Source organism: Carlito syrichta, unplaced genomic scaffold, assembly GCF_000164805.1.
Source record: "Carlito syrichta isolate Samal-C Ts95f unplaced genomic scaffold, Tarsius_syrichta-2.0.1 Scaffold308806, whole genome shotgun sequence".
Lineage (NCBI taxonomy): Eukaryota > Metazoa > Chordata > Mammalia > Primates > Tarsiidae > Carlito > Carlito syrichta.
The window spans coordinates 587,339-612,537 of NW_007252902.1; the positions used below are offsets into that span (position 1 = coordinate 587,339).

The 25,199-nt window shown below is 35.9% G+C and overlaps 1 protein-coding gene across 2 annotated transcripts in view; it reads left to right on the top strand.

Annotated features, from left to right (window-relative positions):
- Nucleotides 1-25,199, top strand: part of IPO8 (importin 8) — a 69,617-nt gene that overhangs the window by 28,046 nt on the left and 16,372 nt on the right. For both annotated transcript variants that reach the window (XM_008065818.2, XM_021716400.1), the window contains 10 exons: nt 2,366-2,465; nt 5,755-5,831; nt 6,156-6,272; nt 6,834-6,923; nt 8,549-8,714; nt 9,711-9,871; nt 10,989-11,114; nt 16,499-16,565; nt 20,513-20,638; nt 21,265-21,362. In XM_008065818.2, the coding sequence (XP_008064009.1) occupies nt 2,366-2,465; nt 5,755-5,831; nt 6,156-6,272; nt 6,834-6,923; nt 8,549-8,714; nt 9,711-9,871; nt 10,989-11,114; nt 16,499-16,565; nt 20,513-20,638; nt 21,265-21,362 (1,128 nt within the window). The remainder of the gene's footprint in view (nt 1-2,365; nt 2,466-5,754; nt 5,832-6,155; nt 6,273-6,833; nt 6,924-8,548; nt 8,715-9,710; nt 9,872-10,988; nt 11,115-16,498; nt 16,566-20,512; nt 20,639-21,264; nt 21,363-25,199) is intronic.

Sequence of the window (25,199 nt, forward strand, 5' to 3'; positions counted from 1 at the left end):
TCGTTTTCTTCCGTTTCTATCTGAAAGTTCTAGGATCAAGTGAGGTATTTTGTGTGAAAGCATTTTGAAAACTACCAGGGCTCTACTAAGGTAATGTTATATTGCAGGAAATAAAACCTTATATGTGACCATTTTCTTTTGTAGATATGAACAAAAAGGTTTTTTATTTCTCTTTTTGGATTATTAAGTTCTGTAGAAGTTAAAGTTTTCTGGGGCTTTTTTGAGTTGGAGTCTCATTCTGTCACCCAGGCTGGAGTGCAGTAGCACACTCATGGCCATCCCAGCGTCGACCTGCTGGGCTGTGGTGATCCTTCCAAGTAGCCGAAACTATAGGTGTGTGCTACCACGCCCTGCTAATTTTTTGATTTATTGTAGAGTTGAGGTCTCACCAAGTTGCCCAGGCTGGTCTTGAACCTGCGGACTCAGGCAATCCACTTGCCTTGGCCTCCCAAAGTACTGGGATTACAGGCTGAGCCACTGAGCCTGGCCAAGTTTTCTGTTTTTAAATTAGTTGTTTACCTAGGGTAGAATTCAGCATTGTTAGTTAAAGAACAAATGAGAATGGAAAATTGTGGGCCATTAATAAATTCTTATTTGCATACAAATAACTTTGGGTAATTCAAAGGCATTAGAAAGTAAATACCTATCTTCTACCAAAATATGAATTGTTACTTTTGTTAAATGGTATCTGAAAAGAAAAATAAATTCTTTCACTTTGCCTTTGGTGTCCAGGATAGAATTTGTTTAGTGTTATATTATTATACATCTTACCAATATAGTATCTTTTCCTTATGTTTTATATAGACATCTTATTATTTGCCTAATTATTTTGATTAAATAGTGGCAATTTCTTTGCAATTAGTAGATACTGATTTCATTTGATTTAATATGTTCTTGTGAATTAAGGGTGAATTGTGATAGCATTTCTTCTCTATTTGATACCTTTGACCTTATTTTTACATGACTCTAAAATAGGAATAAGAAAACACTGATCAGCTGGGCTCGGTGGCTCAGCCTGTAATCCCGCGCCTTTGGGAGGCTGAGGTGAGTGGATTGCCTGAGCCCGCGGGTTCGAGACCTGCTTGGGCAGGCGAGACCTCATCTCTACAATAAATCAAAAAATTAGCCGGGCGTGGTAGTGCGTGCCTGTAATTCCGGCTACTCGGAAGGCTGAGGCGGAAGGATTGCTGGAGCCCAGCAGGTCGAGGCTGCATACAAATAACTGGGTAATTGCACTCCAGTCTGGGCGACAGAGTGAGACTCCAACTCAAAACAAAAAAAAACCAAACAAACAAAAAAAGAAAACACTGATCCTTAGGCTGAATTTCTTTTTGAATTATTTAATTTGGAATAAGTGATAAGAGATGATCCTGTTTTTACATAAGTAATTGTTAGAGCACAGAAGGGCTTAATAGAGCATTAGTAGCAGTGTTCAGACAAGGTAGTAGATGTGGGTTTTTTCCCCCTGAAATCAACATTTGTAGTATAGGAAATTAGTTTTTTGAAAGTGGAAGAAGAAAATAAAATTTTCATATTGTTGATATATTGACATTTAGGACCAAAATGGAAATGTTAAAAACTTCAAAAATAAGGAATAGGTATACTAGTAAATATAACCTTGACATGCCATTTTTCTTTTTTTAGTTTAATGTATTTTAATAGCAAACTTGCAGGAACAGCACAGAAGACAAACAACATTAAAAATGTTTACTTGCATGTAGGACAACTCAGTTAGAAAAGTACAGTGAATGGATGGAATCTACAGTATGATAAAAATGCTACAAACGCCGTTTAGTTGCCATCAATAAGAATTTTACTTGTTTTAAAAAAATCCAAATGCTGGCATTGTCCCGAAAAACTTAACAGGTTTATTTATAATTGTTATAAAGTTGAACTGCTGAAAATTGTTCACTGAAACATTTTGACTTGCATTAATGCTTTACATCCCCGCTTTTATATTAAAAATTCACACACAAATGAAAATGGAAAAACTGCCAATACCTGATTTCTGTCCCCTATTTTTTCACTCACAGTCATATACTTTGGTACCTTTTAACCCCGTGGGGGGAAATAATCTATCAAGATTTACTACTTCTGTTACTTCAAAGGATAATGTTTACGTTTGTCTCTTTCTCCTTTAATTATTTGTTTAAAAACAATTTTATGTTGAACTCTTCAACCTCAGTCCTCCCTTCAGAGTCTCTCTTTCCTGCTTTTACCTTAGTGAACGTAGGCTTACAAGAAAGATTAATATTACAGTTTGGAGAACTAACAGCACAAAGACTGTCAGTACATACTTTATTGATAGTCCCCAGATTTGAATAGCTTATATCTATTTGTTACTTTGTTTTTTTCCTTGTCTTAGAATATCTCTGAAGATGTGATTTTTTCTGTGATGTGTTACAAAGATGAGGATGAAGAGCTGTGGCAAGAAGACCCATATGAGTATATAAGGATGAAATTTGGTAATTGAGATGGTTTATTCTTCATGAGCTCCTGAATATATAAAGTAATATAACTAAACTTGTATTTTTAAGTGGATTTTATTACTTTGTTAAATTCCCAAAGTTTTGTTTTACATGTTAAACTCTGAAACTCATGAACATTTTATGTTTTATTGAATCAAAGAACTTGAGGCCTTTGGGTGCCAGAGATGAAAAGCTACCTCATTCAACTCTCTCATGGGTGTTGAAGCACTCATGAAACCATCTATTACTTATGCTGTTGTGATGCTAATTTCCAGGGACCATCCCTTGGGATACCCATGTATAGATTGGGCTGTTCTCACTCTGGGCGATCCTTTGGATTTTTGTATATTTTAGGGGCTCCTCAATTTGGTTGCCTCCTTGTCCTAGGGGCTAAGCATTCCACTAGGGAATGAGATTCCCTATAGTAGCTCCACTGTGTGTGGCCCAGTTTTTTAAGTGTCCTTTGAGCTTGGATCATCCTGGAAGCTGCTGAACTGTGTAGGTTGCCTGAGTCATTCTTTTGTTCTCAGCTTATAGTAATTGCTTCATGGGATACTCAAGCACTTAGCATAGCATAGCAAAATGTTTATTTGTATACCTCTGTCTCTCCCATAACTTAGAAGCTTTCTTAGGTTAGGAATTTTATCTTATTTATTTGCTTTATTTTGCATTCTCTGTCTCTATCTCTATGGAAGAGAGAGATATAGATATAGAATGTAGTATGCCTTCAATAGATGTTGAAATACATGATTGCTAAAACTAGCACTGTCCAAGGTATGCCAAAGGTGCTGTGACAAAGCAGTGGTTTCCCTTTGTGAGCCAGGTGTTGCTAGCTGCCTGAGCTAAACCCACTGGTATTGGTGTTAGATTATTGAGTTGTGTTGTTTTTTACAGGGCTTTAAAAATCATTTGATTTAGTAAGCGAGGAGGTACCACTTCTCTTGGAGACAAAGTACAGGAAAAGCAAATGAATGAGAAACAGCATTTACCGTATACTTTATTTCTCCATCTTGCCTTTTTATTTTGAAAATCATTACTCATATGTAGAATTTATTTCCCCTTCCTTATGCCTTTGTGTTCCTAGTTTGCTTTGACAACATATGATGAGTCAGTCTTTCTTCCATCTTCTTTAAGACATCCTTTTGAAGTTTACCTTTTCTGTAATACCTGTATGTTTTTGTAATGTACAGAGTAGTTGCTTGGCCTTTAGAAAGCTACCATTATTTCATATACTCTTCATGTCTCATAAGATATGTATAAGTATCTTAGTTTTTGGAAAATACAATAATTAAGAGCTCTGTGTATGTTGACTAACATTGGGAAGTCACATTTTATTGATTTCTTAAAAGATTTGTTAACTCAATACTAGCTGAAGTGACTTTTTTCCTGAATCATTTCCTTCTGTGGACTAGAATGCAGTGACTTTTATTTGATATGTGTTTTACTTTTGGTAACTATAGGGAAGGACAATTTCTATATTTTCTTTTTATATTTTTGTCACTTGCAGTCATTTATATGAACAACATTTTTCTACCTAAGTGTATTGACTGATATGAGTAATAATGTTTTTATTCTTTTTATTATACCCTTTAACCAACATCTCCCCATTTCCCCCAATAATAATGTTTTTGAATTTGGTAAAAACTAACAAGGGCTCAGGCTTTGATGTTAACAGCCTGGGTGTGAATGCTGGCTTGGTGTGAATACTATCTTATGTGTGACTGTGGGCAGGTTACTTAACCTAAGATCAGTGTTTTCAGCTACAAAATACCCAGTGCTGAGAAAATTAAATGAGCTAATACATATAATCGCTTAGCGTAGAATTCTAGATGCTTATAAAATCATAGTATAGTGCTTGGCATAGAAAAATTATTGTACTCAAAAAATGTTAGTATTATTACATTTGTATTTTATATTTTGAGGCAAAGACTTAGATTTGGTTTTATTTCATATTTAAATAAGGTTATGTCAGATACTTCTCAAGTTTTCAGTTTCTTATAAAAAACTCCCTATTTTGGAATTTGTGAAAATGTTTATGGTGTTAAGTGATATAAATTTTAAATAGGTATAAATTCAACAGATACCCATTTTGCTGAACCTACTTGTTGACAGAGCCAAGGACTGTCCTAGTGAACCCTCAAGACTTTTGTACTTGCTATTTCCTCTTCTTGGAGTGCTTTATGCATGGGTAACTTTTTCCCTTATGTCATTCAATCTCCTTTTTTTTTTTTTTTGAGTTGGGAGTCTCGCTCTGTCACCCAGACTGGAGTGTAGTTGGCATGATCATGGCTCACTGCAGCCTCCGCCTCCTGGGCTCAGGTGATCTTCCTGTCTCAGCCTCCCAAAGTGCTGGGATTATGAGTGTGAGCCACCATGATCGACGCTTATTTTCTTCAATTTTTGCATAAATGGTAACCTTAACAGTTGGAAAGGCTTTCCTGAACACCCTATTTATTTATTTTTTTGAGTTGGAGTCTTACTCTGTTGCCCAGACTGGAGTGTAGTGGCCGCTCCCGGTCACCGCAGCCTCGTCCTGCTGGGCTCTGGCGATCCTCCTGCCTCAGCCTTTCAAGTAGCTGGAACTACAGGCGCGTGCTACCACGCCTCGCTAATTTTTTTTTATTTATTGTAGAGATGAGGTCTCGCCAAGTTGCCCAGGTGGGTCTCAAACCTGTGGGCTCAAGCAATTCACTCACCTCGGCCTCCCAAAGTGCGGGATTATAGGCTGAACCACCGAGCCCGGCCTGAACACCCTATTTAAACTAGCACCCCATACTCTGTTACTCTGTTATGTTACCCTGATTTACATTGTTCTTTGTCTGACCTATTGTGTGTATATGTGTATGATTCGTTATTTCTTTCTGTCATGTAAGCTCCACGAGAACCTTTTTGTTTGATCTTTGTATTTTCAGAGTCTAGAATAGTACCTAACACATAGTGCACACCAAATAAACTTTTGTTGTTTTTTGATAGAGATAAAGCACTTCTCCTGTCCTCAGTGAAACACATATGCCTTTGTTTTTCTAAATATATATAAATATATACACACATGCATATATATATTGTTTTTTAAAATATGATGGTTTGAAAGGACAACCTCTAGAGTTTGATAAATATTGTTGCACATGAGAGCACTGGTGATATATCCTTAGCTTTTTAATGCTATAAACCAGAATCATATGCAGACTGTTTTATTTCTTAGTTTGGAATAGTGGTCAGTCAGGTTAAAAATCTATAATAAGTAATTATATTTTCACTAACATGGTTTAACCTTTTAAAATCTTAGATATTTTTGAAGATTATGCTTCTCCCACCACAGCAGCCCAGACTCTCTTATATACTGCTGCAAAGAAAAGAAAAGAGGTATATAGTTAATTCTTTTTAAATCCCAAACTAAAAGATGACCTGTGTTGATTTGACACTCTAATACATCCCTAGTATTTGGAAAGTTATATTGTTATGAGTCACAACTTGTCACTTTAAGATTTTTTTCTGTCCTAGTAAGGGAAAAGGGTGAAGTAGCATTGGTTATTTTGTTTTCTTAATAAATTGTACCTTTCTTATTGAGCTTATAGTTGCTTCATAAAACATAAAGTAGGTTTATTCTTGAACATTTGTGCATATTTCATACTGTAGTAAGGCAATGAAAGTTCATGTAGACTAAAATGGATTCTTCTATTTCTTTAGGTGTTGCCAAAAATGATGGCATTCTGTTATCAAATCTTGACAGACCCGAACTTTGATCCTAGGAAGAAAGATGGAGCACTGCATGTGATTGGTTCCCTAGCTGAGATTTTATTGAAGGTTAAGATAATCAAACTTTAATTTACTCAATAAAACTGTGAAACGGGCCAACCTGTTAGGGTCCCCTCCCATTGTGGGGACTTCTCTGTTCTCTCAATAAATACTGCTTTCTCCAAAAACAAACAAACAAACAAACAAAAAACTGTGACGCACAGGCAAAGGAGAGACTGTAAAAGTTGTGGATAACTTAAAACTGGTGACTGTTTCTGGATAATTGAGTTGACTGTAAACGTCCTTCATTCTGTCACCTATTTCTTTAATTAAAGAGAAAATTAGATTTTTCTTTATAAGTTTTTCAGTATGAAACTGTTATATGAAAAAGGATGCAAAATGACTTTAATATTTTGTCTTATTTCTTTAAAAATCTATCAATATCAAACTGATCTAAGGTATTATTTTTGTCTTGTTTTAAAACATGCAATATGTAGGTCAAATAATTTTACAAATTGTAAATAGTAGTATACTAAATGCAAGCCATGATAAACATACTTTATTAGGAAGTGATTCTTACATATGAAAAAGACATTGATAAGTTGAAAGTTAATTTTTGTTTCCTAACAGAAGATTTTATTCAAAGACCAAATGGAGTTGTTTCTACAGAATCATGTATTTCCATTATTATTGTCTAACCTGGGATATCTTCGAGCTAGAGTAAGTTTTTCATATTTATGTTATGTATCTTAAATCTTCATCTGTATAATTACTGAAATAAATGTTCTTAGATAAATTGACATTTTAACACATATTGAGATGAAATGGAGTTAATCAGAATGTCTGTTATGGTCTCACATCAGTTGAATAAAGAATAAACTAGTAAAGAAAGGGATTTGTGGATTTTAGTTCCAGTTGATTTCATTTGTCACCCTAGCCTTGCTAAATGCATGTGTAAAATATGCAGTGAGAAGGATGCTTTTACAATGGAAACACAAGGTACATTCATAAATTGATTATTTTCAGTGTCTAAAATGGTGTGGAATTTTAGTTTGGCTAAAAATGTGAATTTGATTTCCAGTATATTGGGTAGATTTGCCTTAGTAAAATGGAGAAAATAATATTCCATGTAAAATTATTGTGTTCTAAGTGTGTACTCTTTCTAGAATTAATACATTTTATGGAGAAATAAAAATAGAACTTTAATTCAAGTGCCTAGCATTTATCTTTTTTTTTTTTTTTTTTGAGTAGGAGTCTCACTCTGTCACCCAGGCTGGAGTGCAGTGGCATGCTCATGGCCACCACAGCCTCAGCCTGCTGGCGCTTGGGCAATCCTTCTGCCTCAGCCTTTCAAGTAGTTGGAACTACAGGCATGTACTACCACGCCCGGCTAATTTTTTGATTTATTGTTGAGATGAGGTCTCGCCAAGTTGCCCAGGCTGGTCTCGAACCCCTGACCTGAGGCAGCCTTCTCACCTCAGCCTTCCAAAGTGGTGGGATTACAGGCTTGAACCACTGCGCCCGGCTTAGCATTTATCTTTATAAATATGCCAACACAAAAGATGTCTGGCTAAAAACAACATATGCTAACAATGCCTTGTACTAGAAAGCATTTTATAGACATAATAGCCATTAGAGAAATATTTGGGCAAATGTAGACTAGGGATGCTGAGGGCGTATGAGCATTTTTATCGATGGGTTCTGCTTTTGAGAAGCTGTATGAATTGTAATTCTTTTGCTAAAAGTTTTTTGTAACTCAAATTAATTTCTGTTGATCGTGTTTTATGCACATAGAAAGTAAAATAAAGTAATAATGCTGTGATCTAATAGTTTAAAATTTGATCTTCTATACAAGGCTTAAAATTCTTGGTACTTTATGTGAACGCAAAAAGAAAATTTGCTAAGCCAGTTAGTATAAGGAAACATAATGTTTTACCTTAGTGTGAAGGCTAGCAAATGAACTTCAGATACTGGTTTGGAATTGCTTTACATATAGCAGATTAGTTACGAATTATAATATTTGTTAAAAGCGTAAACACAGTTTTTTTTTCAGTGACACATTTGGCTTTTTTTTTTTGTTATTGTATGTAGGTAATGTAGAAGTAAGGAAACTGCTTTTCTTATAAAAAGAGTGGGAAATTCAGAAGTTTGAAACTAAGGCTAGTATGGCATCCTCTAAAAACAAACATTTCTTGGTAGAATTAGTGCTATTTTACTAATATACTATTTTACTAATGTCACTATTATTAATAAATATAATAGAGTAATATAAGAAGTTCTTATACTTGTGAGATTATTACAGAATGCCATCATCCTAATGCTCCCTACTTCCTTTCCTCTTACAGTCCTGCTGGGTGCTTCATGCATTTAGCTCTTTGAAGTTCCATAATGAGCTCAACCTGAGAAATGCAGTGGAATTAGCGAAGAAGAGCCTGATTGAAGATAAGGAGATGCCTGTTAAAGTTGAAGCTGCCCTTGCTTTGCAGTCCTTAATTTCTAACCAGATACAAGGTAAAACCAAATATCTTTTAGAAGTTTTTTTCAAAGAATTTTTTTGAGATGGCCTTCTCAAATGATTTTCTTCACTTCCTTCCCCAGTGAAGATAATTTGCTCAAGTCTGAGGGTTCAGGGTATGGAATTCTGAGCTTATGCCCCCTCAGAATTTTATAGGGGTTTTTTCTTGCCCTTCTTAGTAAAAATTTGAGATTAGGAAACACATTAATAATTGTTGAGCCCTAGGGTATACTGGGAATCAAGAGATTGTGATCTAGTTTTGATTTTGCTCCTAACTTGCCATGCCAACTTGGGTGAGGCATGTGATCTGCCAGTGCTCAGGTTTCCACATATTTAAGCTTAGGGAGTCGGACTTCATGACTTCACAATTCCTTTCAACTTTAGGATTCTATGATTCTGCTAGTTCTGAGAGGAGAAAATAGTCTTTCTAAGGAGTGATAACACAGATGTCACAGTTTATTTGTTTAGAATGTTCTGTTCATAGTTCAGATAAATCTTTGAAGGTAAATTCAGCTTCATGAAGAACATGAACTTAGTTTACCTCTATTCAACAATGTGTCAACAGGAGGATTGAATACCATGTAAGGATATGTGGGGAGAGAGGGTGGGTGGAGGAGGGGTTTGGAGCAGGGAATGGGCGTCAGCAGTATTGGGCATAGATGGTCCTTATGTACGTGATTTTTTTTTACTTGTCATCAAGACTAATATTCATGTTCTTCAAGTCATGCTGATCACAAAGCATATGTATAATTTGAATTTTTAAGTGAGATCTATTGGTATTTGGGGCAGGAAATTTCTTGTACAGAACTACTTTGTTAATCACAGGGAAATTGATATATTGGTGATTATTATTTTGGTACACCTTTGTAACTTACCACAGAGAAAGTGTGTTTCTGGACCCTTATCTAGGTATTACTTTACCTTGTGACCAAGTTACTTCCTTCTACCACTTGTGAATGGCTAATTTTTCCAATTTTGTTTTATTGAATTAGCTAAGGAATATATGAAGCCACATGTACGGCCTATTATGCAGGAGTTGTTGCACATTGTTAGAGAGACAGAAAATGATGATGTTACTAATGTCATCCAGAAGATGATATGTGAATACAGTCAAGAGGTTGCCTCAATTGCTGTTGATATGACCCAACACTTGGTAAGACTGGGCAAAGTTTTATGTTAGTTTTGTAGAGAAGCCTTGAGTTATCTAAATAAATTAACTTCAAAATTTGTGGTTCAGTTTTATTTGTAGTCATGTGCCACATAACAATGTGTTGGCCATTGACAGACTGCATTTATAATGGTGAGCCCATAAGATTATAATACCATATTTTTTCTATTATACCTTTTCTATTAGTTATGTTTAGATCCACAAATACTTACCATTGTTATAATTGCCTACAGTATTCAATACAGTAACATGCTGTACAGGTTTGTAGCCTAGGAGCAGTAGGTTGTACCATAGAGCCTAGGTATATTGGGGGCTATACCATCTAGGTTTGTGTAAGTACATTCTGTGGTGTTCATTCATTGACAAAATTGCCTGATGACACTTTTCTACAAATATATCCCTGTTGTTAAGTGATGCATGACTGTAACTGAAATATTAAAATAATGTTTGCTCTAATAATTTAGATATTTCTATAGTTGATTAGATTTAAATCTAATAACATCTAGGGTAATCTCTTTTCATCTACAATATTTTGAAATTTCTTAACGATGTGCCTTGATGTGAGCCTTCTGAATTTTTGATTTCTGGACTTTGAATCTGGAAACTTATCTCCTTCAATTTGGGACAGCTTCTTGAATTACTTATTTGATAAATTTCTCCCTACTAATTTTTTCTTTTCTGTGTGAACTGATATAGAGTATCAGACCTGGACCGAATCTCTAATTTCTTTACCCTTTGCCTCCTGTTGTCTACCTGTGTTCTTTTTATTTTCTAGTGATTGCTTGATTTTATCTTCTAAACCTTCTATCACACTTTTCATTTTAGTGTTACTTGATTTAAGTTGTCCTAGATTTTGATTTTATTTGCTTAATGACTACCATAATTTAAATATTAGCTCTCTTGTACTGGCTAATGTAAATGGTTATATTAAAGCGTGACAAGTTCTGTCACTATAAGAAAAGTGGTGATTTAGTGAGCAAAATACAGAACTTAAAGTTAGAGCACTGTTGATGTTTAGATGTGCAACACTGCCTTTTTGCTAACTTTTATAAAGGGGGTTTGACAGTACTAATTGTTAAATATTTTAATGTTATTTTCATAGGCTGAGATATTTGGCAAGGTTCTTCAAAGTGATGAATATGAAGAAATTGAAGACAAAACAGTAATGGCTATGGGAATATTACATACTATCGATACTATCTTAACAGTTGTAGAAGATCATAAGGAGGTAAGATTTCTTTGTGGGTAATAAATTATGTCACAATAGTACCATGACCTGAAATTTATGTAATCAGTGGTCATGAATTTAAAATTTCGAAATTGCCCTCGAATTTTAAAGAAAATTATTAAAATGACTGAAAATACTATTTTGTAATGTTTAATATTGTAGTTATGTAAATATTCTTAAGTATATAGCATGTCTATATTAACCTGAGTTCAGTTCATCACATCTGCTATGTGCTAGGCTAGGTTTTTGGGGAATACCACATTGAATAAGACACGAGCTCTGCCTTCTGGGAACCTACAGTCTAGTCTTCTTGATAGAGGATGACAGACAGCCATTCAGTCACAGTGGCAAAGCAAGTGTTAGTTAACCTGATGCAACAAGTACTGTAAGAATAGAAGGGAATAAGAGAAAGAGCTTAGAAACATCTTTTCTAAACTGAATTCCAGCATAGTATTGGGATAAACGTTTACACAGGTATTTTCCAGTCCTTTCATATCCATTAGCTGATGTGATCTTACTCATGCCACCCTGTGATAGGTAGCACAGGTAATGGTAAGTCTATTTTGCATAAATGGAAAACAAGTTCAGGTAGGTTTGAGAGACTTGTTCATGGTCACAGAACTAGTAGATCGCACATTTGGATTTGTAGTCAGATCATCCTGAGAATGTATCAGTTTATTCCTGTTTAAAACCTTCATCTTCCCTCCTTTAAGTATCATGTGACCTCTCCTTAACTCAAATTAGATTTTTGTTTCATAGTTCTGTTAGTGTAAGTTGGCTTGTTTGGCACTGATGGCAGTTCTTATTTTATAAGGTGAGGACTTAGGAAGAAGCAGGTGTCAATTCTTTAGATAGCATTGTTAAACTGTGTGGCTGTTGATTAATCCTATATTTATCATATACTGAACAAAGATTACTTGATGCTTTTTTTTGAGTTAGAGTCTCACTCTGTCACCCAGACTTGGAGTGCAGTGGCATGCTCCCAGCCACGGCAGCCTCGACCTGCTGGGTGCAGGCGATTCTTTCTGCCTCAGCCTTCCAAGTAGCCGGAATTACCGGCGTATGCTACCATGCCCAGCTAATTTTTTATTTATTGTAGAGATGAAGTCTCGCCCAGTTGCCCGGGCGGGTCTCGACCCTGCGGGCTCAGGCAGTCCACTCACCTCAGCCTCCCAAAGTGCTGGGGTTGCAGGCTGAGCCACTGAGCCTGGCTGATGACTTGGTTCTTAAAAGTGGTTTGCTATTCTTCTCCTGGACTAGTGACTATCTTCATTCGCCTAAAGGGCTGAATGCGAATCTTTAGTTTTCATATTTATTATTTTATTTTTGTGTCTTTCGGAGTTGAAATTGTATGGTCCTCTTGGTAACAGTGAGATGTTGCAAATTACCGATATACTTAAGGTTCTTTTGTCTGTTGTCTTTTTTTTTTTTTTTGAGTAGGAGTCTCATTCTGTCACCCAGGCTAGAGTGCAAAGGCCACCGCAGCCTTGTCCTGCTGGGCTTAGGCAATTCTTCCACCTCAGCTTTTTAAGTAGCTGGTAGTGTGCCACTACTCCCAGCCAACTTTTTTGATTTATTGTAGAGACGAGGTCTCATCAAATTGCCCAGGCTGGTCTTGAACCCCTAGGCTCAGACAGTCCTCTCCTCTGCCTTCCAAAGTGCTGGGATTACAGGTGTGAGCCACTGGGCCTGGCAAGTTCTTTTGTCTCATATTTAGAATTTGTATTTTAAATTTGAAGAGACTTCAGAAATCACCTAGTCCAGTTTTCCTGTGTATGGGTAGGGTTTGGGAAATAGTAGAATAAACTTCAGTATTAGTTTGAAAACAAAACAGCATTTTATCTTTCTGTTTTAATTTTTTTGTTCTTGATATTAAATTTATTTTGTGTAAATGTTAAAGGGACATGTGAACTCACTGTGATTATCAAGGGAGGCATGGGTTAAAATTGAGACACACTAATGTAATCCAGCTTCTTTTACCTACAGGTGAAAAACATGAAGCCTTCAGCTAAATGGCTTTATGTAGGCCATGGATAAATAGAGGCAAGACCTTCTGGAGTCTTGGTCTCCTGACCACCTGTTCTTTAGTTTTGAACTTTGACTTATTAAAAGCAAACTTTGAAAACAGTATTTCCTTAAAAGGAAAAGCCATATGTGTTTGAATACATGTACAAATGCTTAAAGTATGAAAAACAAAATTGGAAATCTAAAATAGATGCTTCAGCATATGCATTTTTGTTGAATGGTTTTACGTATAGTGACAAATTTTTTTAACAAAAGTTTAAATTTTTTATTTTAAAGATGTGGGGTACAATTAGGGTTAGGTACACAAATTTATGCAGGTACCCTTGTTGAGGTGTCCCCTCCACCCAGATTCCCACTACTACCAATTCTCCCTCCTCCTTCCTACCCCCACAGTTTCTGCTACTGCCAATCCTTTTCTTATATGTAGTATTATGATAATTGTTCAAGGTCCGCTTATGAGTGAGAACATATGATACTCAGTTCTTTGTTTCTGTGATAGATCACTCAGTATTATAGGCTCTAAGTCCATCCAAATTGCTGTGAAGTTCATAATTTTGTCCTTTTTTACGACCGTGTAATATTCCATCATGTATATGTACCACATTTTTTTATTCAGTCCTCTTCTGATAGACAGCACAGTTGGTTCTAAACTGGGAAATTTTGGATCACTTGAACTTTAAGACAACAGTTTAAGCTGAATCTTAGAATATGCTTGAAAATTGAAGTAGGATATTTACATGGAAAATATAACCTGTGATTTCAATTTTTACTTATTTAAAAAGTATTTATTTATTTATTCTGAGACAGGGTCTTGCTCTGTCACCAAGGCTGGAGTGTAGTTTCATGATCTTAGCTCACTGTATCTCAAACTCGGGCTCAAGTCTCAGCCTCCTGAGTAGCTAGGACTATAGGAGCACACTACCATGCATGACTGATTTAAAAAAAATATTTTTTGTAGAGATAGGATTTTACTATATTGCCCAGACTGGTCAAACTCCTGGCCTCAAGCAGTCCTCCTGCCTTGGCCTCCCAAACTGCTAGGATTACAGGTGTGAGCCACCATGGCCTGCCTAAAAAATATTTAATACAAACCTATGTTGCAAAATTTAAAAGGTGTGAAAAGATTTTCAGTAAAATTTCATCTTCTGTCTCAGATTCCCAGCCACCTAATTCTCCTTTCAGGAGGTAACTTTTTTTTTTTTAAAAACCAGGTTTTTGTATCATCTCAGAGACTTTTTCTATTATACAAGCAAAAATAGTGTATATTATTTTTAATGAAATTGATAGCACATTTTTTTATTTGCCATTTTCTACTTAATATATCTAGGTGATCCTTCCATGTCAGTTAATAAAGTTATGCATTTTTATTTTTATTTATTTTTTATTTATTTTTTTGAGTCAGAGTCTCACTCTGTTGCCCAGGCTGGAGGGCAGTGGCAACGTTCATGGCCTCCCCACCATTGACCCGCTGGACTCACGTGATCCCTCCACCTCAGCCTTCCACGTAGCCAGAACTACAGGTCCATGCCCAGCTAATTTTTTGATACATTTTAGAGACGAGCTCTCACCAAGTTGCCCAGGTTGGTCTCAAGCCCCTGGGCTCAGGCAATCCTCTCTCCTCGGCCTCCTGAAGTGTTGGGATTATATGCTTGAGTCACCGTGCCCGGCAGTTATGTTTTTTTTTTGTTTGTTTGTTTGTTTTGAGTTGGAGTCTCACTCTGTCGCCCAGGCTGGAGTGCAGTGGCACGCTCTCGGCTACCACAGCCTCGACCTGTTGGGCTCAGGCGATCCTTCTGCCTCAGCCTTCCAAGTAGCAGGAATTATAGGCGCGCGCTACCATGGCTAGCTAATTTTTGATTTATTGTTTCACCATGAGGTCTCACCATGTTGCCCAGGCTGGTCTTGAACCCGCAGGCTCAGGCAGTCCTCTTGCCTCGGCCTCTCAAAGTGCTGGGATTATAGGCTTGAGCCACCGTGCCCAGACAATTATGTATTTTTAATGGTTGCATGCTTTCCCCTTGTATGATGTATCAAATTTATTTCACCAGTCCCTGGCTAGTGGATATAATTTGACTAACCTTTGTTTAAATGGACATTTGACTGTTTGTAGTCACAAATGTTGCTGCAATGAATGACCTTTTTTACATGTCATTTCGTGCACGTTATAGTGTCTGGAGGGTAAATTCCTTGAAGTGGAATTCTGGATTGCAGGGTGTATATATGAGTAAGTTTGAAGGATGTTGCTATTTTGTCCTTCATAGTGTGCACCAATTTATACTCCACAAATCAATGTGCAATCAGGGTGTTTCTTTCCAGTCCCATACTTTTTGATCATTGCTAGTCTTGATATATCAAAAGTGTTAATGTTGCACTTTGAATTTGCACTCTGATGTATTAGATTGAATGTCTTTTTATAAACATAGGCAAACGTTATGAAAAATAAATACATTTGTTTTCTATTGTATTTCAGTGTTTCTGTTAATTTGCTCGAGGGAATTTGATCATTGAGATACCGTTTGAAAATATTTCACTCAGTCTTTCATTTGTTTGACTTCTCCCTGCCCCATGCAGAAATTTTTAATTTCTTTTTTTAGATTAGGAAATATAGTTTGTTTAGAAAGTAAACTAGAGAGAGAGAAAGAGGAGATTCACCTCTCCAAGGTAGGGGAGGGGACCAAAGCCAGGAAACATGACCTGGTCACAGCTTAGCAAGGTAATGGTGATGGCAGTGGCCTAGCAATGGCCAGAAATTTTTAATTTTTTAATCAATGATTCAATTTTTTTTCTTTTCTCATTTCTGAGCTTTGAGTCATTTCTTCGAGCATTTTAATGGTTTAATTCTTCACATTGAAATCTTTGATCCATTAATAATTTTCTTGGTGTAAAATATGAGGTAATAACTAATTTGTAATTTTATTATGTATTTAACACCATTCCCATCATTGGTCATTTTTCTTTAGAATTTCTTGATTATTCTTGTCTGTCCAATTTTTCATGTGAAGTTTAGAATTAACTCGTCAAGATCCCTCTCAGGAATGTCCTGCAACTGGGTGTGATGGGTATGTGCCTGTAATCCCAGCTACTCAGGTGGTGGGAGGATCACTTGAGGTCAAGAGTTCAAGATCAGCCTGAGCAACATAGTGAGTGAGGCCCTGTCTCTAAAAAAAAGAGTCAGGTGTCAGTTCACATTCTTTACTTCCTTTTTTATGGAGTTTTTTGTTTTTTTCAAGCTGAGTTTGAGTTCCTTGTAGATTCTGTTGGTATTTTTACTGGGATAATACTGATAATATCATATTTATATATTAACTTGAGGGTTATTATGATGAATTTTAAACTAAATTTTAAAAACTTATCTTTAGATTACGCAGCAGTTAGAGAATATCTGTCTACGCATCATTGATCTTGTTTTACAGAAACATGTAATTGGTAAGTCCAAAGGTTAAAAAAAGGTAAATTTGAACATTTTTGAAAAATTTGAACTCAGTGTAATTTTAGCCCTTCAGATTTAACAAGATGGATAATTTTAAGAAAGAGAAACTTGTATTTGCTTCAATTTTTGGATGTCTTTTCTAATATTAGATATCTATATTTTCATTCAGAGATTAAACTTATGAATACATCCAATTAGGAATTTTGGGTCTTGGATTTTTTTAAAGTACATAGTTAAAAATGTTATAGTTTTAGACGTGAACTGGGATGAGGTTTAGGTGAGGTGACATTAATTTGGGATTTAAAAATGTTTAATAATAGGGATATTTCCTTTCACATTTTTATTTTAGATTCAGGAGGTACATGTGTATGTTTGTTACATGGACATATTGTGTAGTGGTGGGGATTGGGTTTCAGGTGGCCCATTCCCCAGATAGTGAACATTGTACCCAATGGATAATTTTTGAGCTCTAGTCTCCCTTCCTGCCTCCCCCTTTGTTGGTGTCCCCAGTGTCTACTTTTTTCATCTTCTGTTGCCATTTAGCTCTGCCATGTAAGTGAGAACGTGTGGTATTTGGTTTTCTGTTTCTGAGTCAGTTCACTTAGGATGACGTCCAGCTCCATCCATGTTGCTGCAGCGGACATGATTTTCTTCTTTTCTCTGGCTGTGTCATATTCCATGGTGTATATACTGTAGCACATTTTCTTTATCCAATTAATCATTGGTGGGCATTTAGGTTGGTTCCATGATTTTGCTCTTATGAAGAGTGGTGCAATGAATATACGAGTAGAGGTATCTTTTTCATACCGAATATTGATTTCTTTTCCTTTGGGTAGATCCCTAGTAGTGAGATGGCTGGATCGAGTGGTAATTCAATTTTTATTTCTTTGAGAAATCCCTATAGTTTTCCACAGAGGTGGAACCAACTTACAATCCCACCAACAGCTAATGAGTGTTCCCTTTTCTCTACAACCACACCCACATCTGTTGTTCTTTGACTTTCTAATAATATCCGTTCTAACTGGTGTGAACTGATATTTCATTATGGTTTTAATTGGCATTTCGCTGATTAGTGTTTTTGAGCATTTTTTCATATTTGTGACTGCGTGTGTGTCGTCTTTTGAGAAGTGTCTGTTCATGTCCTTTGCTTACTTTTTAATGGGGTTATTTGGTTTTTCCATGTTGAATTGTTTGAGTTCCTTGTAGATTCTGGATATTAGCCCTTTGAGGTGTAACTTGCAAATATTTTCTAATAATAGGGATATTTCTTATCAAAAGTGTGAATTATTATCCTATTTTCTATTATACTGCCTGATTTCTGAGTAGAATTAATAACTAATGCTACATGTTACAAGCTGATGTGAAATTTTTTAGAGTAAGTTACTTTTCCATGGTATCCAAGCATTTGGAAGATGCCAGCCCCAAGTCATGTGGGCATGAGTGTATGCAAGCTGTATAGTACTTAGATAGATACAAGAAAAGCATGTTTCTGATTAAAAGCAGATTTCTCCAGACTTTTTATTGTTCACCCCATTAGTAAAACATTGAGTGTGCACTGCTAACATATGTGAATAATTAAGTATACTTGAATATAATGTGGTAGATATAAATAATGTAATACTATCTGGTCTTAAAAGGAAGAAATCCTGTCATTTGCAATACTTAAGTAATAAATTTTTAAATGTACATCTTTCAGTAAAAAGGCCAGTGACTGCCAGGGATTGGGGATGGAGGAAGGGAAGTATGAATAGGTGGAGCATGGGATTTTTTAGGGCAATGAAACTGTTCTGTATGATTCAATAATGATGGACACGTCATTTATTTGTCAAAACTCATAGAATGTGCAATGCAAATAGTGAAACCTAATGTAAACTATGGTCTTTCATTTATAGTAATAATAACAAAAGAGTTTCTGAAAGTTCTGTTCTGGCTTATTTCACATAGCATTGCGTGCTATAGGTCTATCCATGTTGTTGCAAATGATAGGATTTTCATCTTATTTTTAAAGGCTGAATAGTATTCCATTGTGTATAAATATTACATTTTCTTTATCTGTTCATTTGTTTGCGGACACTTAGACTTTTCTGTATCTTGGCTATTGTGAACAGTGCTGCAGTGGACATAGGAGTGCACATATCTCTTCAAGATCCTGATTTTAATTTCTTTGGATATATACTTAGTAGTGGGATTGCTTGATCGTTTGGTAGTTCTATTTTTAATTTTTTGCAGTGGCTGCACCATTTTACATTCTCACCAACATTGTACAAGAGTTCCCTTTTCTCTACATTCTCACCAGCATTTAACTTGTGTCTTTTTTGATAGTAGCCATTCTTACAGTTATGAAGTGTTATCTCATTGTGGTTTTGATTTGTGTTTTCCTGATGTTTAGTGGTGTTGAACCTTTTTTCATGTGCTTGTTGGCCATTTGTATGTTTTCTTTTGAGAAATGTCTAGACCTTTGCCCATTTTAAAATTGGGTTTATTTTCTTGCCATTGAGTGGTTAGAGTTTCTCATATATGTTTTTGATATTAACCCTTTATCAGACACATGGTTTGCAGATATTTTATCTCATTCTGTAGGTTGTCTCTTGACTGTTTCCTTTGCTGTGCAAGAGCTTTTTAGTTGGATATAATCTTACTTGTCTGAGTTTGCTTTTGTTGCCTGTGCTTTTGGGGTCATATCCAAAAAATATCACACCCAGACCAATGTCATGGAGCTTCTCCTCTATGTTTTCTTCTAGTTGTTTTATAATTTCCAGCAAACTCTAAGTATTTAATCCATTTTGAGTAGATTTTTGTTTTTGTAAATGGTGTAATATGAGAGTCTAATTTCATTCTGCACTTGGATATCCAGTTTTCTCAGCATCATTTATTGAAGAGATTGCTCTTTTCCCATTGTGTGTTTTTTGCATCTTTGTTGAAAATCAGTTGACCATAAATGGATGTGTTTACTTATGGTCTCTCTGTTATGTTTCATTGGTCTGTGTGTCTGTTTTTATACCAGTACCATGCTAGAACTTTCAGAAATCCTATGTTTGGCTAATTTGTTGTTTTTTAAGTAAAATTGTCTTACATAAACTATTTTCTAATGTCTGTAATTTACATCTATTTTGCTTTCAGTAAGGCAAGTATCTGTATTGCTAGCTTTTTAATATAAGTTTTTAAGTAATGTTAGAGGAAAAAAGCTTTAATCGTTTCCAGGGTGAATATTATTTCTTTTTATAAGAGAAAAAAACAACTTCCAAGTTAGACTTCTTTGTTCAGTGACATGGTAGAAATTATTTGAAATTTCTGTACTGAGGTTTGTGTTTTCTGATTGTATGTATAGATATAATTGACTTTTGACTGAGGATAATGATAATATGTATGCGAACATAAGAACATTTCCTTTGGACTCTTCTACTCTGTAGTGAGTATAAGTGTCTTGAGTAACTTGAAGAATGCCCTACAAGTTTTACAAGCTTTGTAAATTGATGAAACACTGCAAGTATATAGTTGTTTGCAAAAATATAAATTTGAGATTGGCAGATATTTTAGCCTAGTGTCATTAACCTCTCTAGAGAATATTGTTAGTTATTTGTAAATTTTGAATCCTCTCCATGAGAGAATAATCTATTCCTTATTGTAACTATTTTAAATACAAGTTTTATAAATATAAATTATATTTCTTATATAATAGAAAAAAAGTTATATTTTTGTAGTATTATAAGAAAGGCGAATAAAAACAGATTTTTGCTTTGCCCTATTAAGTAGCGAGGCAGATCTTCAAAAAATGGAAGGTGGTATATCCATAGCTGAATGTGTAAATGCTGAGAAATGGATGCTTATAATAAGTACATTAGATAGTGGAGGAATATGTGTGAGTGTATAGTCTAAACCCTGCTCTGTGTGTTTAATCGTTGCAATTTCCTAGCATTCTAACTAGAAATGTTCTTCCTTCTAGAATTTTATGAAGAAATCCTTTCGCTGGCATATAGTTTAACCTGCCACAGTATTTCCCCTCAAATGTGGCAGCTTCTAGGTATATTATATGAAGTTTTTCAGCAGGATTGTTTTGAATACTTTACAGGTATGGCCTTGACTATATGACAATTTTGCTTTTCTGTGTCTAGATATTCTTTTGATACCTGAAATAAAAACACACGATTAGATCCAGTACTGATTAGAACATGTTCTTACTTCTCTGTCAAGTAAAGGGGGGAGCCTTAGGTGTAGCGGAAGAGGAGGTATGCTGTATTTCTTATTGTATCTCAAATTAGTTTACAGCCAGAGAGTATATCCATATGTTAATTGGATAGTTTCTGATCACTGACTGCTTTCCAAGCACTAGTCCAAGCTCAGTGAACAAAATAGCCCTTGCCCTTTGGAAGCTTGTATTCTAGTGGGGGGAGGAGTGATGGGGGGAAGTGCTCAGACAAACAAGAATATGTAAAGTATATCAGATGGGGATGAGTAAGTGGAGGAGAGGAAAAAATTCAGAGTAATTACTCCAATAAATGGTGAGCATTTTGATCTTTCTTTGCCTCATTTTTCTTCTGTACAAAGAGGGCAAATCTGTCACTTTCTTTTCTGGGATTTTTTGGTTGCAGGGGAAGATAGTAATGTGTGGGTGCTATAGAAATGTGGTTTCAGTGGGAATAATTTATTTCTACTCCTGTTACTCAAGTCTCATTGAGATTTTGAATTTATTTTCAGACATGATGCCTCTCCTGCATAATTATGTGACAATAGATACAGATACCTTACTATCAAATCCAAAGCATTTAGAAATACTTTTTACAATGTGTAGAAAGGTAAGCATGTTCCAGTCAATTATTGCAGTATTTTTTTTTTTTTGTAGTTTTTAACTTTTAGATGCAGGGGGTACAAGTGCTTGTTTGTTCCATGGTTGTATTGCGTACTGGTGGGAATCAGGCTTCTGGTGTCTACATTCCTTTTACAGTGGTTCTTACTAATGTTCGAGTGTTTTACATCAGGGCTCTCTTTCCGTTTTTTTAATATACATTTAGTTCTGTATTATCATTAACATATATTTGTCATTTGTATTTTCAAAAGGAGCTTGGGATTGTTGTCATTTAAAAGTTTCATGTTATGTGTTGTGCTTAAGTATGTTTGCCTTTTGTTTTTTTTTTTAGACTTTGTCACTGAGGCTGGAGTGCAGTAACATGATCATGGTTCACTGCAGCCTCTACCTTCTAGGCTCAGGCGATCCTTCTGCTTCAGCCTCCTGAGTAGCTGGGACTATAGGCACGTGCCACCACACCCGACTAATTTTTTTTTCTTTTTTTGTAGAGACGTGGTCTTGCTGTGTTGCTTAGGTTGGTCTTGAACTCCTGGGCTCCAGCAATCCTCCTGCCTCAGCCTCCCAAAGTTTATAGGCATAAGCCACAACACCTGGCCAGTCACTTTCTTCTCTATGTACTTTATAATTTTCAGGGCAAATACTTTTCTTTGAAAAATATAAATTTGCTACTTGATTAAAATGAGGGTGCTAGGAAAATTAACCATACAGTTTGTCAATCACAAGCCATATGAGTTTGTGATAGAATGGCACTGATCTTTTTCTTTTAATTGATTGTATGTATTGGAAGCCACTAGAAATAGGTAATTTGTTTTTTTATTTATTATTATTATTTTTTGTGTTAAAGATGTGGGGTACAATTCAGGATTAGGTATGCAAGTGGACATCGTATAGGTAGAGTTTGGGCCTCCTTTTGTCTCCACTGCCTGGTTTGAGATCAGGTACCCTTATGGATGTTGTGTTCCCACCCCGACCCCGACAGGATCCCACTACTGCCAATTCCTTTCTTATAGTATGATGGTAAATGTTCAGGGTCCGCTTATGAGTGAGAACATGTGGTACTTTGTTCTTTGTTTATGTGATAGATCACTGAATATTATAGACTCTAAATCCATCCAAGTTACTGTGAAATAGGCATTTTGAACTTAAACAATACAAGACAAAAATTCTAATACTGTCGTTGGAAAAAAGCATCATTTAACTTAAAACAAGATAATTTATAATCCATGTAATGATTGCTACATTTACACACAAACATGATTGTCTACCGTTGTGTCCTCGCCATAGGTTAGATTGGCCTTTTATTGATTGTATCTTGGAATCTTGGATTACTAATAACATTTTCCTTCTCCTTTAGGTAAATGTGTATGTGTATGTGTATACACACATACACACATAAATATTAAACTATATGTAGATATAAATATAAAGCTGGCAGACAGATTTTAGAAAGTTCAAAAAGTCAGAAACCAAAGTTTGGCCATGAAGTTGAAAGTTAAGTAGCTAGTGTACAGCCCATTTTTTCACTAGAAGGGATATGTACCTAGAATCTGATAAGAGTTCTGAACTGGTAATCAGTATATCTGATTTAGGTCCAGTTCAGTTATAAAGAGCCTGGGCCGTTTAAGAAGCCAATAAGTTTCTTTATGTATAAACTGAAGGGGCTGAATTATGATTTTTAATGAATCATTGAGCTCTGTAATAACTCGTCTTGTCAAATCATAATCACCTGGAAATCTTCAGTTTTTCCCGTTATAAATAGGGAAAGGGGGAAAGAAAAAGACAAGTGGGAAACATAACAGTCCTGTGTATTCCATTAGTAATTCACAGCTGCTTTGTATGATAGCAGAGATAGCAAAATTGGTATTTACTATGATGTTCTTATACTTATCAAGTAGTTAAAATACATTTCGTGTGATTGATTGGTTGATTGATTGTCAGGATCTTACTCTGTTGCCCAGACTGGAATGCAGTGGCACTATCAGAGCTCACTGCAGCCTTGAACTCCTGGGCTCAAACAGTCCTCCTGCCTCAGCCTCCTGAGGAGCTGGTGCTATAGGTGCACACCACTATACTTAGCTAGTTTTTAAATTTTTTTTGCAGGTTCAAAGTCTTGCTATGTTTCCCAGGCTGATCTTGAATTCCTGGGCTCAAGCAATCTTCCTGTCTTGGTCTCCCAAAGTGCTGGAATTATAGGCGTGAGCTACTGCTTCCAGCCCATATTCCTGGTTTTAATACTAGCTACTATTTATTGAATTTTCATTGTATGCCAAGCATTTTCTAAATACGTTATATGCATTAACTTATTTAATCTTAATGACATCATGAGGAAGGTATCATATTTTGATCAGTGGAGAAACTGAGGCGTACTTTTTTATACTGTCCTTAAAGTTTAGTCAGTTGTTCTCAGTCACATAGCTGTTATGTGTTGGAGCCACAATGAACCCAGGTGGTCTGGCACCAGAGCCCATTTTTAAAATTACCAGATATATTTTGTTTTTTTTTCCTTTGGCAAATAAAAAATAAAACAAATACACACTCAAGTAAATGCAATTTTGGGAAAGAGAATGATACTTTTTCTTTCTGTATTATACAACACCCAGAGGTAGGTGTGTTATTCTCATTTTATAAATGGGGGACAGTATAAGACACAGGTTAGGCAACTTTTCTAAAAACACAGCTAATAAATGGCGGAGCTGCAATTTGCACCAAGGCATTCTGATTCTAGAGCCCATTCACAGTTAGCAGCTAATCCTGATATACTGCCCTTGAGATCGAATTTTAAATTTATGGAAATAGGGCTGCTTTTTGACTTTCACTATCTGCTTATGATTCAGCTTACTGTCTGTTTTCCAGCTTCCAAAATTTTTATTGCTGTTACCTATTTCTTTTTCTCTGTCTTTGTATATGTTTGCCTTTAAAATCTTTTTGCTGCCTTTTTGATGGTGTTTTGGGAGGCAGTGAAATTAAATAGGAATATTCACTCTGCCATCTTTATCTGGAATTTCTTTTTAATTTAGTTTTTTTTTTTAAATTCAGTTTTCTTAAACTATATTTTTATTCATCTAAGTTTTCAAGTACATAAAGAATATAGTGTTTTTCATAGTATTCTCTTATTTCTAATCTTTTGTCTGTATTTAAGTCTTTCATTCCTAAAATTGTTAAGCTGTGTTTTTGTTTTTTTTTTTCTTTTTAAAAATAGCTTTGGCAGCCGGGCTCGGTGGCTCAGCCTGTAATCCCGCGCCTTTGGGAGGCTGAGGTGAGTGGATTGCCTGAGCCCACGGGTTCGAGACCCGCCTGGGCAGCGAGACCTCATCTCTACAATAAATCAAAAAATCAGCCGGGCGTGGTAGTGCATGCCTGTAATTCCAGCACCTTGGAAGGCTGAGGCGGAATGATCGCCGGAGCCCAGCAGGTTGAGGCTGCGGTGGCTGGGAGCGGCCACTGCACTCCAGTCTGGGCGACAGAGTGAAACTCCAACTCAAAAAAAAAAAAAAATAGCTTTGGCAAAAGTTGTCTGCTTTAAGTTTTTTTTCATTGAATCTGTTTTTGGTTTCTTTGTTACCTTCTTGTCTATATTCTAAGTTTCTACTCTCCCCTTTCTTTGGGCTTTGTCTGTTCTTTTTCTTTTGTCTTGAGTTTGAACCTTTATTAATTTTTCCATCTTAAAAAAATTTTTTTTTTTTTTTGAGTTGAAGTCTCACTCTGTCACCCAGACTGGAGTGCAGTGGCCGCTCCCAGCCACCACAGCCTCGACCTGCTGGGCTCCGGCGATCCTTCCGCCTCAGCCTTCCTAGTAGCCAGAATTACAGGCATGCGCTACCATGCG